General features: G+C 40.8%; 1 protein-coding gene across 2 annotated transcripts in view; it reads right to left on the minus strand.

The window, feature by feature from the left end:
- The window catches only part of LRPPRC (leucine rich pentatricopeptide repeat containing), a 93,741-nt gene extending 80,170 nt beyond the window's left edge, over positions 1-13,571 (minus strand). The window contains exons 1-2 of one of the 2 annotated variants that reach the window (XM_087776099.1): positions 13,428-13,571; positions 1,973-2,175 (exon numbers count right to left, since the gene is read on the minus strand). In XM_087776099.1, the coding sequence (XP_087632225.1) occupies positions 1,973-2,175; positions 13,428-13,540 (316 nt within the window). In that variant the 5' untranslated portion in view covers positions 13,541-13,571. Of the gene's footprint in view, positions 1-1,972; positions 2,179-13,427 lie in introns of both variants that reach the window. The other variant, XM_087776098.1, reaches the window with a different exon arrangement.
- Positions 13,572-19,013: the final 5,442 nt, after the last annotated feature.

Genomic DNA, 19,013 nt, shown 5'->3' on the forward strand with positions numbered 1-19,013 from the left:
TCACTAATGCTTTGTAAGTTGCTTCCAAATTATCATGCCAACACTCCAAAGCTGTGTACAGCCCAGCTTAGCAGCAGGAGCTGCTGCCAGTAAAGATATCTCCAGCTGCTACTGATCACTGTAAGTGTAACTTTTAATTATACAGAGCTGTAGAAACAGCTATACAGCTATAAAATAATGGCAAAATAAAGTTAAGAAACCTCAACAGCAGAAAGCTATACACCATATAAAATTAGATCTTCAGGTACCAAAAAGGAGCAGCAAATCTAGCATACGACATAACTATTGTAAACTATGTTTCAAGAGCGCAATCTACAGCAGAGCAGTTATTTATACAGAGTAAACTCATCTGGGAAGAAACACAGGTAGTAGTGGGGAAAAAATAAGCAGTAATGAGAAAAGAAGAGAAATAAGTTAAAACATTGAGAAGGGGCAGGTACAAACTGCAAAAGGGGATTTGAACTTCTGAAGACACAATGGAGTGGTGAGATAAGTCACATACTTGACTAATTTTTAAATCCCTGCATACAATTAGTTCATGCAATAAAAACACCAACACCTCCAGGTTCACAATGCCAGTGTTATACTAGTGACTGAGTACCAAAAAGGCAAAAAAACAGGAAAAGGTTTGGCAGTATGAGCACGGAAAGATGCAGGACAAGAGATCTACAACAAGCACCTCCTTTGGGCATTTTTCATGTTGTAATTAGAAATGGAAGAACACAAACACAGGCAAATCTTTTTAAGAAACCAACAGTAACTAACCACTCACACTTTGGCTAAATGAGTTTTCAACATCACTAATAAAAAAAAAAAGGACTGAATTTTACAAAGGGAAATATTTGTCATTTATTTTAATACATCCTAGTTAAATCTCTTGTGAAGTTCTATGCTTTTTTTTTGTTAAATATACTTACACAGCTAAAGAAAACCACTATAAGCAATTAATCTTTTTGTTAATATGACTTCCTAGAAACTGTAACTAATCAAAGATCATGAAGAACTCTGATTCGCAGAGAACCTCAGAGACATAAAATTCTTGCCAACCCACACTCGCAAATTATAAGTTTATACCTAAAAAAGACAAAGCAGTCAGAATCAGAAAGGATATCACAAGCAAAAAGAAAAAAATAAGAAGTTCAGCAGAAAGAGCATGAATTGAAGACTTGGCTTTTAAACAATGAACCACAAAACTTTTAAAAGTGCAATCCCAGGTATACAAACCATTAACAGTCCAGAGCAATACTTAGCACAGTTTAAAACTAAAACAATACATGCTGTCATCGATAAATATTGGCACTAGTACTTAGTATATTTAGTAAATATCTCCATTGACTCATCCTAACTGGTACCAAACTGTCTGGGTATTTTTAGCCAAAGGGGCATTGAATCTGTCAGAATGAACAATGCCTCAGCTGTTTATTTTTGTTTTATTCAAAAAAAACCAACAAAACAACAACACTTTCTTGTCCTGAACAACCGCAGCTACCTGGGAATGCAGAAACTTGGGTATTACCTCCACATTTCTCTATATAGTTGCATTTTAAAACAAATAACCTCTTAAGGACAGCATGGTTTATTACAGACATTTTAAATATACACTGTGTAAAACAGACAGATATGACCCATGTTCAGAGCGCACAATACAGTTATATGAGGAAGGTGTAACATTACCAGATTAAAAACCCACAATAAGCAAGGCAATATGATATCTTAAAAGTACACTGAATTTTCACAAGACTTACAAATTCCCAAAGACAAAAAAACCTAGAAAAGTAAACGTGTGGATTCAAAGCAAAACAACATCTCTAAAGCATTAAAAGCCTGTTTATCAGCATATGCAGCAGATTAAACAACACTCAAAGACAAAATATAACTCAGAACTCTTTCAATTAATTTACTTGTTTTGGTGAATTGTTATATTGCAGCTTTAAATTTAGCTTTTATTTTGTTTTAATTGGAAGCAACTTACCTGTTTTGCATATATCATGGAAGATTTTTAGTAGAAGGGCTTTAGGGATGCGGCCAGTTTTCCTGACAGAGTTATCCAGTTTATTTAATGCCCAGTCAAACTGCCAGGTCCGTCTCATTTGAATTTCTGAAATTGGTTCTTCTTTAACACTTCCCTCCTGTTGAGGTGCAACTGTAAGGAACCTTATTTGGTACAAAATGTTTCTGCTTAAATAAAAACAAACAAAAAATAAAGATTACACTTCTGTGAGTCATTTTACAACTACACTAGTCACATAATGTCAAAAAGATAACGCACTTCTTGCTGATGAACATAACCATTCCATACTGATATAACCAAATACTGGTGACTCATTTCAGTGTCTTTCTACTTAAAAAGATATAGGCATGTATATTCTTACAGTGACAACTGTTTCTGAGATTTTCAGCTGGATTCACCTCATGAGTTAAATGTTTCAAATACTATTCCCACAAAAATAAAAATTTTGAAGTCATCTAAGTGCTATAAGTCTATTGTCCCACTACGGCTTCTCACAATAGTTCTCACATGCTTTTGAAAAACCACTGCAAGAACAGTCACAGAGATCTCTTCCAGAAAGCAGCAAATCAAGGCAGCAAATCATACCTTTCATTTCAATTAACATACACAAAAATTAATGCAGAGGCCAGTGGCTGAGACAACAATGGCTTAAAGAACAACGGGATCATTCCCCTGCAGAATTTACATTAACAAGCATGAAGTGGCCATCCTGTGAGGTAAACCGAACATCAACACTGGATTTGTTTAAATATTTTTTTTCCTCAAAATAAAGTATGACAACAAGAGACATAATGAGAAAGTGCTCTTATTTCTAGCAAAACAATAAGAGCTTGCCAATTTTTTTTTTTTTTTAGAAGAACAAGTTGAGGTACCTAACGGAATTGTGAACAGCCTGTGCAGGTAAAATTTTCATTACACGAAGCATTTTTGCAAGTCTGTTCTCAATTGCCCTTACAACTGCATAAAATAAACTAGACTATCCTCCTCCAGAATCCTATACAAAGGAAGTACTACAAGCTGAATGGCAAAAAGATCCAGCCACTTCTGAAACTGCCCTCCCTCACCTCTGGCTCTTTAGACAGATCTTCAGCTAAATTTCTGTAACGTCTGTAGACTAGTTTAAAAACAAACTAGTTGTTGTACTCCCTGCTGTTACAGATGCTCCATGAGTCCTATGCAGCAATGGCTGCACATTTTGTTGAAATGGCAGCCTAACAGTGAGGAGTGCTGGCATTCTCTACAAAATGATTTCCCACACCTGGAGCTTTTTCACAGGTATATTTGCTGGTTGGTTTCTCAGCAACCAGTGCTAGTTTAAGGCCCTAGGAGAGGAAGTCCAGTGGAGGAGAAAAAGCTTGCTGGTGATTCAGTGTTTCATCAGGACTGGCAGCAAGCTGCTAAACGGCAGAAAAATCATCAGTGGGGTGCATATCAGTGTAGTGGAAAAAACAGACTGATGGTTTACCATCTGGTTGCCTCTTGTGAGCAGGAAGTAACCAAAGACCACCTTTTTCCTTGCTGTTTGAAATCCTGATTTGATAACTGAGCAGGCCATAAGTTCTAGGAGTAAAAGTCTTTAAACCAGCCTGAAGCAGAATCTCTTTTCTAATAGAGCTGTGAAAACAGTTTAGTAGATGTTTGATTTTTGAAGACATTAAAAAAAATCCTTTTGTAATGAGGAACATCACTACTATTTGGCATTATCTTTTTCAAACAGGCAAATTTTACACTGCCCAATCTCCTCCTGAATTCATCCTGAAGAATTTTCCAGAGGCCAGCAAATTATCTGCATTTCATCTGACTAGGGAAAGGACAAGGAAGAAAGAACTGAAGAAGGGAAAAAAATACTGCCAAAAAAGGAGAGATTCCCCTCCTTCAGTCTCCGTTCTACCTCCTTCTAGATGCAAGTTCCCACTTATTCCTTTGGGCTAGCTCTCATTTTATTCAGATCCTTCTGTGAGCTTATTTAACTCACTAACCTGGCACAATACCAATTCAGTCACTTCTACAAAAAGCCCATACTGTTCCACCAGGTTACAGTGGAAACAGCTCACAATGTCCAAAAAACACCAGAATGAACCAGAAAAAAGTAATGGAGTAGGAATAGGTGGCTAAAATCAGAGGAACTAGGAAGAAAACGAAGAAACTGAAACACCACTTTTGGTGGTAAGCAGCTTGTCAGGTTAACACTATCAAACTTTTTTTTTTGTTACTAGTAATGCCATCTCTCACTAGAAGTATTTCCAAGGGTGTCCTTTTCCCTGATTCTTTCCTTCCTTTCTTTTCCTCTTCTCCTTCTACCTCATCATGTAACCAAAGACAGGGTACTTTCCCTAAAACAGAAATCACTAGACTGATTAGAGTAAAATCCAGTAGTACAAGGTAAGAATAACAGTAAGACACTAAATCTGAAGTCCTCTTGAGTGTAACAACTAAATGAGATGTCTACAACTTAAACTCATTAATAAGACGTAAATAGCAATACTCAGCCATGAGCTAGCCACTGAATAAGAATGAAACTGTAATGATTGCAAGTTCGTCATCTATTTTTTCTTAAAGATATAGATAAAGAAAATGGTATCATCCACTCTTATACACCCATTAAAAAAGCTACTTTAAAGCTTTTCAGAATACTTCAAGTCAGGCTGGAAAAAATGCTTTGGAAGCCAGCAACACAGGACTTACTGTCTTTTTAACACAGAAATTTATACTTTGATTTCCATTAACAATCAAAGCACAAGTGGGCAAAACTCCTGTGCTTCAGATTAAAATTGAAACATCTTTTTCTATAAAAATCTGCTATTGTTTTATAATATTTTGCAAATTATTGAATTATATCTTATGCCACATGGCACACTTATAACCAGAAACGAATTGATATCTACAATTCTTAAGTCCTGCACTGTTTTAAGAAAGCCATCTTTGTAAGATTCTCCATGTGTCAAAAGTGACAAACATTTTAAAACACTTGCATAGCTCCATCAGATTCAGTATGAAGATAAAAACAGTATGTGCATGCTTGAAGGACTCTGAAGTTTTGTTACTAAACTGTCCCTGCTTAGCATTTAGCATGATGCTGTTTATAACGTAAGTTTAGAATATTATACTATATCAATTGTTACGGTTGCACACTGCAAAATATTATACTCTTATATGTAGTGTTATTTTTATACACTAACTTAACCTTCTGAAAGATCAGCAGAATTGGACATTTCTATTTACACACACCACCCCAGATATTATCAAATATGGTACTGGTGTTTCTGTTAATTTATACTGACTAGAGACATTTTAAGGAATGGCAACATGGGAGTCAGTTCCTGATTTAGACAGACAGGGGAAAACAGTAAGAGAGTATAAAACAACCTGAGGAACTCAAACTTCCACTGGCATCCACCTAAATTACCATTACCAATCTGAAATATAATGTCTAGAGTAAGACTCGGGTATACTTCTTCATCTGTATTCTTTCAGCATTTGAATAAATCACACTTTTAGCATGATTTAAGGCACTGTGTAATGCTAAGCCAATCCCATAGTAAGAATTTGTTAAAAAGAACTGTGGCTTCAAAAGCTGAATGAAGCTGCAGGCATCTACTATCTTGAATTTGGTTCGTAGCACTACAAATCAACATAGAACACAAAACTTAGGTGAAAATGAAGAAAAAAAGAAGTTAAGTTCACTATTCTAAAAGATGAAAGATTGAGCAGACCAGAAAGACAGCTTCCAAAAAAATGCAAGGTTAACAAATTAAGGGACACAGTATCAGGTTTGATTCCAGGCAATCAGGTGAAGGACAGAAGAATGCAGTAGATGACATACGTACTGAAAATTTATACTAATGGCACAACCTCCCCATGAAACAGAAAAAGAAGCTAACAAAATGAAGCAATTATCCATGCATCAGGAATCTTTCACAACCTTGCGCAATTCTTATTTTTAGAAGTTGAGAAAGAACGCACGATTAAGGGGAATAAAAAAAAAAAGGATAAAAATCAAGAAGGCTATGTTAACCATTTCAGTCAGAAAGTCACATAAAAAGGCAGCAAGAAAGATGATTTCAGAAAATACACATACCTCTTAAAATGGAAAAAAATGAGAGCTCATACACTGTTTAGCTTCCAAAAAAATGTTAATTGCAACCATACTATGTAATTTTTAACCATTTTATCATGACTAAATTTTAACAAGGAGATGGGGGTGTAGGTAAGAATGACCTAAGTAATTGCTGGAAACATTAAAATATATTATATTTAAGACACATTAACAGGCCTTACTCAATCTCCAGTCCTTTGGAGTTACCTTCAAAAATTCATGAAATTTTGGGGAAAAACAGAAGCATAATCAATAAAGAAATATGGAATGACGTACAGGCTTTTGGCACTATGTTACCTGACAATCTCATAAGCAAAACAAGGAGATGCAATGTACCTCTAGTTACAAAAATATGGGTGCAGTAGTTGTTTAAAAAAAAAAAAAAAGTGCTGATCAGCGTTTGTTGCAAAATTGAGAACATATTTTGTGGGATTCTAAATTAAGCTATCTCGTGACCCAACTGGGAAAGACTGGTACAACCCATGTCCATTCAATAATTTCATTAACAATCTGGATGACAGAAGAGTTAATAAACCTATAAAATTTGTACATGACACCATAATGGTGGCAAACTCTTAGAAGGAGAGTCTCAGACTTCAGAGTCATCTTGATTACTTGATGTAATGGTCTGAAATCAACAAAAAGGAAATTCAATACAGACCAAAGAAAGTTGTACATTTTGGACAAAAACCAAATGCAGAAATGTAAGATGGTGTACAATTGGGTAGACAACAGTACAACCAAAAAAGTACTGAAAATGAGTCACCACTAAACATGAAACATCACACAGCAAAAAAGAAAACAGTTCTTCAACTCCTAACAAAAGCAACATAGATAAAATATTCTGCTTGTCATGATGTGTTTACTCACAAAAAAAAAAAAACAAGTTTGAAAGACTCAAAAGATTCATCTATCCCATCCCATTCTCCAAGCAGAGAAGCAACTGTCCCTAGTCCATCAGGCATCACACTGCTAATATTAATTGTTGTAATATTAATTGTAATGAAATATTAGAACAGGATACTTCGACAGTCAAACTTTCTCATTTGGAAGCTTATAAAGCAAGATTAGGAGGCGGGGAAAAAATAAAAAATCTGTCACACATGACCTTGGCATTTCTGATCCTGCCTTGATGCTAGATGTTATATAGTCTTATGATGTAACCATATTTTTTCAGTTATTTTAATGAACTTGTTCAGAATTAAATGCTATGCTACACAGCAAAATGCATACTTCTCCAAGAGCTGCAATGAGTGCCAAGTTTTTACTTTCATCAATTACCTTTAAACAGCATTTTAAGATTTTCTTTGTGAAACATTGTATTTGCAAGCACGTGAAACTGCACAATAAACTTCAGATCTGCTTGAATTAGCAATCTGATTCTTCCCCAACATGTGTAATTTCTCTTTACTATGCTTCAGAACTATGTTTCTTTGTACCTACCCAGAGAAGCTCAAAAGGATATATTAAGCCCTATAAAGTGATCTCTCTCCTACTCCCACAATCACAAGATTAGAAGTAGCTTTCCAATATTTGAGCCTTTACATAATTGTACCTTTACACCATTTCAGTTTTGTCTCTACAATTCTGAGGATCAAAACTGTAGACCTTGCCTACACAGGAAAGGTTAACCAATTATACGTTCGTAACCCCAACACACAACCACCCACTATTTAGCAGCAACTTTTCACCTCCAATTTAGCTTACAACATTTGGAAAGTACTTGAAGAGAAACTCATAAAAAAAACTTATGCAGAGATGAAGTGTGCATGGGGAAATTTATACCAAGTCAACTAATAAAATTCTTCTATGTTTGCAAGGGTTTATTGAGAATCCCAGCACCATGCTGGGATATACTAGCGTATTTACATGTTTTCCATATTTCTAGAGCAGACTAAAGGCAGTGCCTTCAATTTCCTAAAGGAACACATCTTACACACCAGCCTGAGTAAAAAATGTCCCATCTTTCCCAAAACTCAAAAAGCAGGTGGTTCCAATGCTCTCCCTGGCAGCAGCAGAAAGTTTACTTTCTGTAAAACTTGACCAATTCCAAACATTCAAAAAAAGAATTACAAAGCCACCAGATGGATATTTGTCTCTCTTTATCAGAGCCACAATAAGGTAGTTGCTATGCTTTTTCTAAGAAAAGTACTGAATATTTTGTTCTTTCTAAACTACACAGGCAAAAGGCGTACCAAATAGTTTTCAAAGTACAAGCCATGCTCAAAGTAGAATAATGGTAAACTTAAGAGTTAAAATTCATTACTATGCGTAAAAGCACTACAAACTTAACATTAGTTAAATTTACTAAATATAAGACTAAATAATACTACCTGAGATCCCAGCATGATTCACATGACTGCTAAACACTACTTCACCTGACTTAGCCATGGTCACCTACAAAAAAAGGCCTCAATGTTCAGGCCACTGTATCCTTGTTTCAATGAGATACAGCAGGATCCTACAAGAGAGAAAATTTTATGTTTTCATGTAGACTGAGAAACCTCAAGTTTCTTGGAGAATACCTAAAAACTCTGCCTAAGTGATTCACAAGACGCAAAGCAGAAAAACTTTGCTTTGTGCGATTTCTTCGGAAGTCTCTAGACATTTTATGTCCGTCAGTAAAATGCATACAACCACCACAACAGTGCAGCTTGTGAAACTTCACTACGACAGAGGACTGCTTCAGTATTACCAAAAGCAAGTCTACTGAATGCGTCCTTTGCATTTAAAGCCCATTAATTCTATAATTTTGCTAATGTAAAGTAATTAAGCATTCAATTCTACATTTTCATCCACTGGTGATAGATTGCCGAGTAGGATAGTGAATAGCCAAAAGCAACTTGTTTGCAGCTAATTTAAAAAAAGTAACACGCATTAAAACATGAATCATTGGGGTTTTTAACGTACGGCTTACCCAAAGCTCAAATCAAATCCCCCCAGATCTGAAACAAGAATCTTTAAAAGGGTATTCTCCTTGCCATCTCACCAACATGCTTTAATCTTGGACAAACACACCACAACGTACCAAAAGTCAACAGTCTTTACAAAGACAACTTGAAAAGCATTGCACGTGGTACCCTCTTACCAACCTCCTCAGCAATCACTCCTCTGAACAGAACACAGAAGCAGGAGGTTTCACTACAGCACAATTTGCTGTTTGGGGAGATGCTCTTTGCTCCACAGCCCCAAAAAACGACATTTAAACTCACAGACAAGATTCTCAAACTGAGGAAGTGACAGCAAGGCCAAAGATGCCTTGCAAGACTTGCATGTAAAGATTCCACTTGATTTTCCTCCTCAGCTACACTTTTAGGCTTCTAAGGCATAGATCCTAATTGTTCTCCTTTTCTCTGAGGACAGATAGGATGTCTACTTCAGGATGAGTATCCTAGCACTCACACATCTAGGAGTGCGGTTCAGCAACACAGCTGCATTGATCTAATATCACACAATCATCAGGCAGGCTTCCCTCTTCTACTTTTGCCTGTGGTCCCACCCTTCTAGAGTTCATCAGATCCGTAACTGGTCCAATAAAACCTGTCAATCTGTCAGAAAACTTTTTCCTTGCAGTCCAGCAAATGAAATCAGCCCAGTAATAGGTCCAAGGAGCACCCTGATTTAGAGCAGGACAAGCTGGCCAGCAATGCGAGGGTAGTCAGTGTGAAAAGAACGGACCCAATACCCTTCCTCCCAACACTGTGGGAAACCCGAGAAGCAAGCTGTAACATCAAACCATAACATAATCACCTAGATCACATAGAATAAAGTCCCCAAAAGATATTCTGACATTAATTCAAAATCTACTCTGAACACTTGTTGATCAAGGGGTTTGTTACAGCATTGCTGACAGCTACTAGCAGCAAATTAAAGCATCTCTTCCCTCAGTGAAGCTTCTATGAACAAAGTTCCAGTAAATAATTTGTACCACATAAATCAGCACAGTACATTTGTTGTATTGGTCTGTCATGGCTTGTGATAATTGCATAGCATGAGAGTGCTGACATATAGCTCAGTATATTTCACATTTCATACTAGGGGCAGTGAAGTGAAATAGTAAATTTGCCTTAGATCTGATCTGGTTTGCTACAAAATGTTTCTCAACCATCCAATGCAATCGAATATCCATCTACTGTCCTAATCCATTTTTGGAAGAAGTTTATATTAAAAATCAAAGCAATACAATACTTTGATAAAATCTCTGCTTGAACATGAATTATTGCTGTTTCACATCTCTAGAGAAGTTAACAGATTTGCAACTTTTCTGTAACCGTTATTGTAATGCAACTCTCAAACCCGCCTCTGAACTGACTGTTCAATTATGTTCAATGATAAAGCAACTATACCAAGCACATGTAAACATATAGTCATTCACCCACTTCTCTTGCGAAATGCTGGATTATTCCTTGTTATTTATTTACTCCTAAAACTGTGGGGTTTTTTTCCCCCATTATTCCTACTAGAACTTTATCAATATTCTCTGGAATTTACTGCGGCAGACTGCATTTCACTCTTGAAATACCATCTCGAGACCTGAACAGCAAGTATAGCAAGTCTAAACGTTGTCCATGTTATTCGAGTTCTTCAAAAGACGTCCATTTCCAGAAATTAAGGCTTAAGTAGAAAAAAACAACAACAAATAGTTACTTAAGGTAAAAAATGTAATGCGATTGTATGTGCAATTTCGGTTCGTAAAATGTTACCTTTGCTTTACACTTTGGTCCTAGATTATCACTTGTAAACCTAAACCCATATAGTAAAGTGACAGGAAGACAAAGATTTTAGGTGAAAAATTATCTTAGGAATGAAATTACTGCACAGAAACAATGCCCAAATTTAGGTGTACTGCTCAGTGTTACTCCAATATAATTCACAGTTTAGACTGAAACCTAAAAGTTATGAAATAAATACTGCTGTTTCCTGTGAGTATGTTCTCTACCAAGCACCTTTCTCACATAGTTAACTAAATCTAGCCTGAGAATTAAAAAGTTTTCAGCATGACCACTACACTACTCCACATATGACTACAATTATACTTGAAAATATAGAAGAATATAATCTGGTGCAAGAAAAAAGTATCGGGGGGGGGGGGGGGGGCAACAAAACCAACCAAAACCCCAAAACCCAGCTGTTAGAGCCAAATTATCATCACATAAAGCACTTCTCAAGTTCTTTCCAGAAACACAGTTCTAGGAAAAAAAGCGCTGCTAGTCCTTCATCAAGTCATACATGAATTTCGGTAAACATTACTTCTTGCAACAAACTAATTTAGGAAATTAAGCTTCCAGTTGAGGAAAACAAAAATCAGCTCAATTACCACAAAGTAGAAAAGTTTATTCACGATTTGCAACTAAATGTGTGGTTCTATTGCCAACCATACAGCAGATGTCTTCCCAGTTCCTGGTCCTTCCTGCACACAGGTCTACTCCATCCTTCACACCAACTTTAGCATTTAACAATCTATTACAATTCAACCACTACAACCAGGAGAAAACTATATTCTTTTTTAGGTAAGATTTCGGTCAGGCTACCAAATAAAATAAGCTCACAATAGGTTTGATAAGCACTAAAGCTAGTGCAGGTAGCAACAACTTCCTTATTTTGATGGTGACACTTGCCTCCAGGAGTTCTCTATTGCTGACTCTCGTCTGTTCCCACCCCTTCTCCCGAACCAGCTCTGGAATTCACCAAGTCCTCTGCTGAACATATCTATCCATCTAGAATGTCAGACAACTCTTCTGGTTTTCTACCAGGCGTTAAGTTACATTGACTTAGAGGGACCACCCGAGCTATAACGAGGCGCAGGTCCCTTCCCACCCACCTGCACTGGATCCTCACTATGTTTTGCAAACACTGGAAGAAACACAGCAAACATTCATATCCTTGGAGGAAACTAATCTAAACTTCTACTTAGCTAGACATTTATATTTACAAATTATTTATAATTATCTTAATTGTTTAATTGTATACACCTTTTTAGTTAACAACTAATTATAATCACAGCAAGTCACTTAACATAAGTGAAAGCTAAGCTTCTCAATCCATTCCCAACTCCCTGTTTTAAGACTTAGAAACTGGACATGGAGGAAACTAAAAATTTAACCCCATCAAGGCTCAGAATTCATAAACACACCTTTATCTCATTCACAGGCAGTTTGAGAACTTGTTGACAATGAAGTAGCCCCTAATGTTAAAAAAGTTCGCACAAATCTTCATGTAGTTGTAACAGTATACTCGCTACATGAAATACAAAAAATAAATACCAAACTCTTTGACACAGCTATCATCTGTACAAGATGCTTGCTTCTTAGGATAAGTAACTACAGACACAACTAGCTTGCCTATATAACAGAATGCTAACATCACCTTTGTGATTCATTAAACTAGCAGTGCATGCAAAAACCCCTGAAACATTGTATGCTTCCTAAAAACGTGGATTCTGGCATGTTTGTTCATGTATTCAGGGCTGAGCCTTTTGCACACCTACATTCAAGAGGTATGTGCTCAGGACAAAAAACATCCCAAATGTGGAGCTGCAGCACACCACCACTGGAGAGAAAGCTTAGCTCTCCCAAAACTAACTTTTTTTTTTTTTTATTAAAAACGAAAAAAAAAAAGTACTCATGTTAAGGAAGGATTGTGTCTCCAAACTTCCTGCAGGGCACCAACCACATATTAGTGTGGTCAAAACAGCAACAGGCATGCAAGCAGGTGGGGTGAGCTTTCCACCCTAGCTGCGTGATGGAAGAGAGGGAACCATAGCAAAGGAATTAAGATATTCCTGCCGATAACCGACACAGCGGAGTCCGACAGGAACCGTGAAGAAGCCCAGATCCCAACTGCAGTTGCCCACAGTCAATCGCTGCCGATCTCCGTCCGGTCTCTCCCCTTCTCCTCCTCCTCGACGCCCCCTGCACAGCTTGCCCCACTGCAGCAGTACCCCCCAGAGAGCAGCGCCCTTTGCTCCTCACAGAGAGGAGAGCACTCCGCTTCCGTTCGCGCCCAACGCGGCGCCGCTGCGGAAGGAGCGGTCCGCCCTCGCCGACCCAGCCGGAGGGAAGCGGGGCTCCCCCGCCGCCTTTGACCCTGAGCTCACCCTGCTGCGCACACGCAGCGACAGGCCGCCGGGCCGGGCCCGGCCGGGCCGCAGGGCTCCCGCCAGCAGCCCCGGGGGGGCGGCGCTGAAGGGGCCAACGGCCGCGGAAGGCGGCACAGCCGGGACAGCCGCCTCAGCCGGCCCCGCCGTGCGGCCCCTCGCCGCCTCCGCGGCCTGCCGGCCCCACGACGAGCGCCAGGCAGCCCCGCGGCGCAGGGTCTCACCTGGCGGGGGCCGACGGGCGGGGGACGGCGGCGGCGGCGGGCGGGCGGAGGAGGGGCAGGAGGCGCGGGCAGAGCGCCCGCAGGCGCCCGGCAGAACTCAGCATGGCAGCCATGACCGCCGCGCGCGCCGGACGCGGAGGAACACGTGAGCCGGACGCCGCGCAACTGCGCACGCGCAGCAGGGGGAGCGGGAGGGCGGGAGGGGTCGACGCCCCGCCTCCGCCAGCCCACGTGATGGGAGGAACCATTCCCCGCAGGGGGGGCCGCCGGCCCCCCTCTCGGAACGGGGCCCGCTCAGGCCTCGGCGCGCTTCCAATCCCACCCCGTGGCACTGATGGGACATTCCACGCAAGGTCGGCAGCGCAGCCCCAACCCCGAGTTGGGTCGATCGGCAACCAACCCCGAGCTGCGCCAGCGGAAGGCGCCCCGGGGGGCGCCGGTAGCTGATGGGGGGGGGGGGGGGGGGAGGGAAAAGCGCGGGCTTGGCGCGTCTCCGCCGCAGGGAGCAGGGGGCTTTCCCGGCCGCCTCTCCCGGGAGATGGGCACCGCGTTCCGCGCAGCCCCGCAGGGGGTAGCGCCTGCGAGAGGAGGCTGTGGCGGGCGGTAGCGCCTGCCCGTCCCTGCCTGCGGAAGGAAGTCACGTGGGCGGCGGGGCGCGAGCGGAGCGGAGCGGAGCCCGGCGGGCCCTCGGCAGCCGTTGCGAGGCCTGGGCGGCGGGGCAGGAGCGGAGCGGGCCGGGGCGGGAGCGGGTCGGGCCGGGCCGGGCCGGGCCTCGGGGGCTGCCGCTGCCCTGCAGCCCGGCGGTGGCTGTCCGGAGGGAGAGGGAGGCGGTTCCCGGCGGCTGCCGCTCGCTGAGAGCTTTGGGGCGGGACGGGGTTGTTTCGGACACCACTGGAAACGCGGCCGGTGGCGTGCGAATGGGAAAAAATAAATAAATCCCTCCGCTTGTCGGTAGTGAGAAAAGCTCCGTCTTGCCGGTGCCACCCCACGTGTGCGCGTTGTTGGGAGGTCGGGCTGGGAAGGGCCGTGGTGGCGGTCAGCCTCCGCGGGGGCCCGGCGTGCCCTCAGCCCCCGCTGCCCTCCCGGGAGCGAGGTGGGAGGGAGCGGCGGAGGGAAGAACCGCAACTGAGAACTTCTTGACACTAAATCTCTACCTGAGCGCCTTTGTATGTTCTAAGAGGCCATCTGCGTTCATGTCTCATTTTGGCATGCGAGCGAAAGCTGGTTCCTATGACATAAAACACTAAATTAGATAAGTTCCTAACTTACAAATCAACTTTTACATATAAAAAGCCACGTAATTATTTTTGCCATAGATTGCAAATAATGACACCAGGGGGCAGGTGGTTCATTAAAAGAGATGCGATTGATTTTTATCAAATCAATTACAATCAGCCATTTCTGATGAAGCTTTACTTGGTAAGACTTGTAAAGTCTCCTCGTGAAGATGCAAAGGGCCCAGTTTTTAAAAGTTACGAACGCCCGCTTTTGCTGTTTATAAGAAAGTCCTGGATGCTCGAGACTTCTCATAGCAAAGCTGTAAGGCGTGAGCTACAGCCAGTAAGACAGTGTTTGTGATGTTACTGGTTATCATGGCTTCTGCTGTATCACACAGTGTTATGGTATTTTGCAGAATACAGAGTTCAGTCTTAATAAGGAAGACCAAAGTGAATTTTTTAACTTAAGTACAAACCTAGTAGCATTCGTGCTAATTATTAGGCTGGCTTAGGTATGTTCTTACCAAACTTGATTATGGAGTAGAGCCCCTGGGAGCTCACTCTAAAGACACAATACAAAAATGTCCACAATGCTTACAATGAGACCAGAAATGATAAAGCAAATGACTGGAAGAGTAAAGGAAAATAACAAGATGACATTGGTCAGCATAATAAATAGCAGGTTCTTGTTGCTGAGACTTCACCGCTACTGAATCAGTAAAGAATAATTTTAAGAAGTGTTTTGAAGGAGAACATTGGGACAGATGCTGACGAGGAATTCCTCCAAAGGACAAAGAAAATGCAAAGATGTTTAAAAATCTAGTGAGTAGATAACAGGATCTGAAAGGATGGGCTGTTCAGGGAGTTGTCCTTTCACTACCGAGTGAGGGATTGTAGATATGATCCTGTAAAGACAGCTATTTGATGTGAAAAGGAAAGGAGGTCCCAAGGAATTAATTCAAAATGTGATATACCTGAAGCAGTAGACTTAGGAAATTGTATTTGCTGAAGTTCTCTGAATGGATGTGGGGGTCTAGATCCCATTTATCAAAATCGGAAAAAGAGAAAATTCTTAATTGGTAAATTGAGACATAATGTTTAGAGTCTAGGTGAGAGTTTTAGTTCTCTGGATGAAGAAAACAAGTTGTGTACTAGATACGGTATTCATGGAGAAAAATTATTACCGCTTATATGCAAGAATCTAGAGAAAGCACTGTATGGTAGTGTCCCAGTAGCAGCTGAGAAACAGGAGGAGTTATTAGGTGGAGTGAAAGTATTATTTTAGCCATGCCATGCTTGAGTTGATGAGTTGCACACAAGATATGAATGAGGCACCGGGATTTCAGTAAGGACAAAAAGCTTGAGATAAATCTGTGGGTCCTCAGCACAGTGGCTATGCTATATTTGTAGAAAAGATTATCCAGAGATGAAAGATACAGATCCAGAGATACGGAAAAGGACAAAGCACAAACATCCCCAAAGAGGGGGATGAAGATACTCATCCAAGTAGGAGGATTGCAAAAGATGCGCTGGGGAAAGGAAGGAGCTGTAGAAGCCACAGAAGGAAAAGCTGTGGTCAGCTGCATAAGGGACAAGTGAAAAATCGGACGTGAATGAGTCCAGGCTAAGAGAGATGGGAAGGAAAGACGTGTGGCAGACAAGGGACCAGGAAAAGGAAGCAGTCTAAGGAAACATGGTTTGTTGGTCTTGCAACCAAAAGAAAGAATTAACACAAAGCTCCAGACAAGCAAAAGAAATCCTCTGCTGACTGCCTGGTTTTTCCTCTCTCTAAACAGGCCACATCCTCCAAGATTCGTTCTTTGGCTGGATTTGCTCCACCCAGGCAATTTATTCCCATCGTTAATAAATCCCAGGAGACTATCCCTCAGGATAATAATTAAGCAGTGCCGTGTTATGTTCCTGGGCTCTGGAGCTGTGTCTCTAATATTGAATTCCTATTCTCTACAACAGTTTCAGCCTATGCCTGGCATAGTTTGAGGAATTAGCGTCAAACAGCTTGGGGCTGTTGCCAGTAGGCAGTTTGGCAATGGCCACACTGTGCTGGAGGGTGGGGGGATTTGAAAGGAGGGACTCTAGCCAAACTCTTCTAGTCAGCTTGAAGGCCACAGAATGGTTCTGGTTATTTAAGGTAATAGATGGGCATTCCCTACATGCATACTGCCTCTACTGCAACTTGTAAGTTCTGATAAGGTTTCTGCTAATTTCATAGAGAGTTTATCATAAACACTTCTTAATAATTTTTAAAACTTAATTGAAGTGTGACCTGGAAATTTCCAAAATGAGTTATAATAACATGCAGTAATTAGAACTTTCTTCACTCCTTCTCCCATCTTTCAAATAAAACTCCATATGTACAAAACAGCTAAAAAAAAAGTAGTTTATGCCACAGTTGGCTTTGGAAAATCTGGAAATCCAAAGTTAAAATTATGCTATAAATGCATCCCCAGAATCTGAGCAGTAAAAACTTTTGGAGCGAATGATCCAGTTTGTGTCAAAATGTCTTTGCAACAGTGGAGGAAACGTAAGAGGACATGTAGAAGAGAATCAGCATTGGCCTAGGACTGTTGCCTTCAGGCAGTTTGGATGTGGCTGCTGTGTGTCAGAGGGGAAGATGATAACAGGGGTCGTGGCTAATTGCCTTTATCTCATATAAGAGGTTTATTAGATGTTAACCTTTGAAAAAGTCAGACGTGGTCTGTGCTTGCAGGCTGTGCAACGGGGTCTGGGTTAATTCCACAGTTCCTTCTGGGGTCTCAGAGGTGCCCTCTACTGGCTTGAGCTGTCTGACGGAGCCATCAAATCCCTGTTGGAAAGGTGGGGTTCATTTCTAGAGTTTTCAAGGCAGGAGGTTTTAAGGTGGGCACAAAACATCTTGTGGTCTGTAGGGGGGAACCTCTTGCTCCTAACCTCCTGATACTTTTGCCTGATCTCTTCCATTCCCTAAATTAACATGGCCTCATCTAGAGGCAGCTCTGTGCGGATGACACTGGTGCAGTAAGACATCCATCCTCCCTCCATGGTCATAATTCGGTGTGGTGCATGGTCTATATTACACAATGGGAAGAGGCAATATAGTTCCCAGTATTAATTTAGTGGCTGCATTCATCTTGGGAAATCAGGGAGGTTTGCCATGGAGAGAATAATTTGGGGCGCTTACCTGAGACTTTGGGGGAAGGTGGGACATGAAACCGAGAAGATGGTGAGATACATACATATTTGTATTGATAGTATCACTGTTGGTTTTATTTCTGATGGTTGAGTAAGGATAACCTTAGATTTCAGACAGTGTGTTACTTCAGAGATTCTGGTACGAAGAATATGTGTTCTTAATACATCTTGAGGGAACATGACAAAGAAACCAAAAAGTGACCTTTCCCTATGGCTTGTTCTCTAAACCTGGCTGAAAGTGTTGGCTTAAGCCTCTTTCCTCATCTCAGGCATGCAGTTCAGGCTGAAGCAATAGCGCCTCTGAAAAAGATGACTCAAGGCAGTAAAATATAGAAGGATAATTATGAATGTGGTTCTCTGTGGTTCTCAGTATGTTTATACAGATATAGATAGATACTCTTCTGTGACAGCAAAGAAAATCTAAGTCTAAATTCACGCTTGCTGAGGTTTTTGTACACTTTTAATATCTTGTTTCCATTTTGTTCTGAGGGGAGAAAGTAGGATCAGCTTAGAGTACTCACACAATTGTTATTGCAAACCCTCACATTTTTCTGTTGAATCTCTTAATATTTCTCAGATCTCATGAAAACGCATATTTCAGCTTCATTTGCAAAAAAACTTAAAGCATAGCCTGAGAACATCTGATGAACTTCGAGAAAAAATTATGTTAAAAGAGTGTTTTTTAAAACAAGTGTGTGATTTTTAGAGCTTGAGTTGCTTAATGCTAGCAATAATGTGATTTCCTTGTTTGGAATATTTTCCAGGATCCCAAATTGCCTCCAGCTTTTGTTACTTCAGTGTCTTTCAGGTCTTGTAATTTGGCCAGTGTTACCTAACGTAGCGCAAAATAGGTGCTCCATGAAAAATCTCTAGTTGCAGTAAGATTGAAGTCAATAAGTTTTCTGAACTAGTCAGGTTTTATTTTGAGAGGATGAAAATGAAGTAACAAGATCAAGGGCTATAGAAGTGAGATGGAGATGGTACAAACGAACACATTGTTCAGAAGCAAAGTGGAGAAAGGTGACAACAGAATAGTTTGACAGAAAGGAAGGGGAAATCTGTGCGATGGGCATAACTGAGTAATGGGTAATGCTGCTGACTGGATGGAAAAGGGATTGCTGTTTGCCTCCCAGAAACAAGATGAAAGTAAGCACAGCTCACTTGCAAGAAGGCAGTGGGA

The sequence above is a fragment of the Nipponia nippon genome, unplaced genomic scaffold (assembly GCF_047370975.1).
Source record: "Nipponia nippon isolate SJK-2023a ecotype South Korea unplaced genomic scaffold, ASM4737097v1 scaffold_4, whole genome shotgun sequence".
Lineage (NCBI taxonomy): Eukaryota > Metazoa > Chordata > Aves > Pelecaniformes > Threskiornithidae > Nipponia > Nipponia nippon.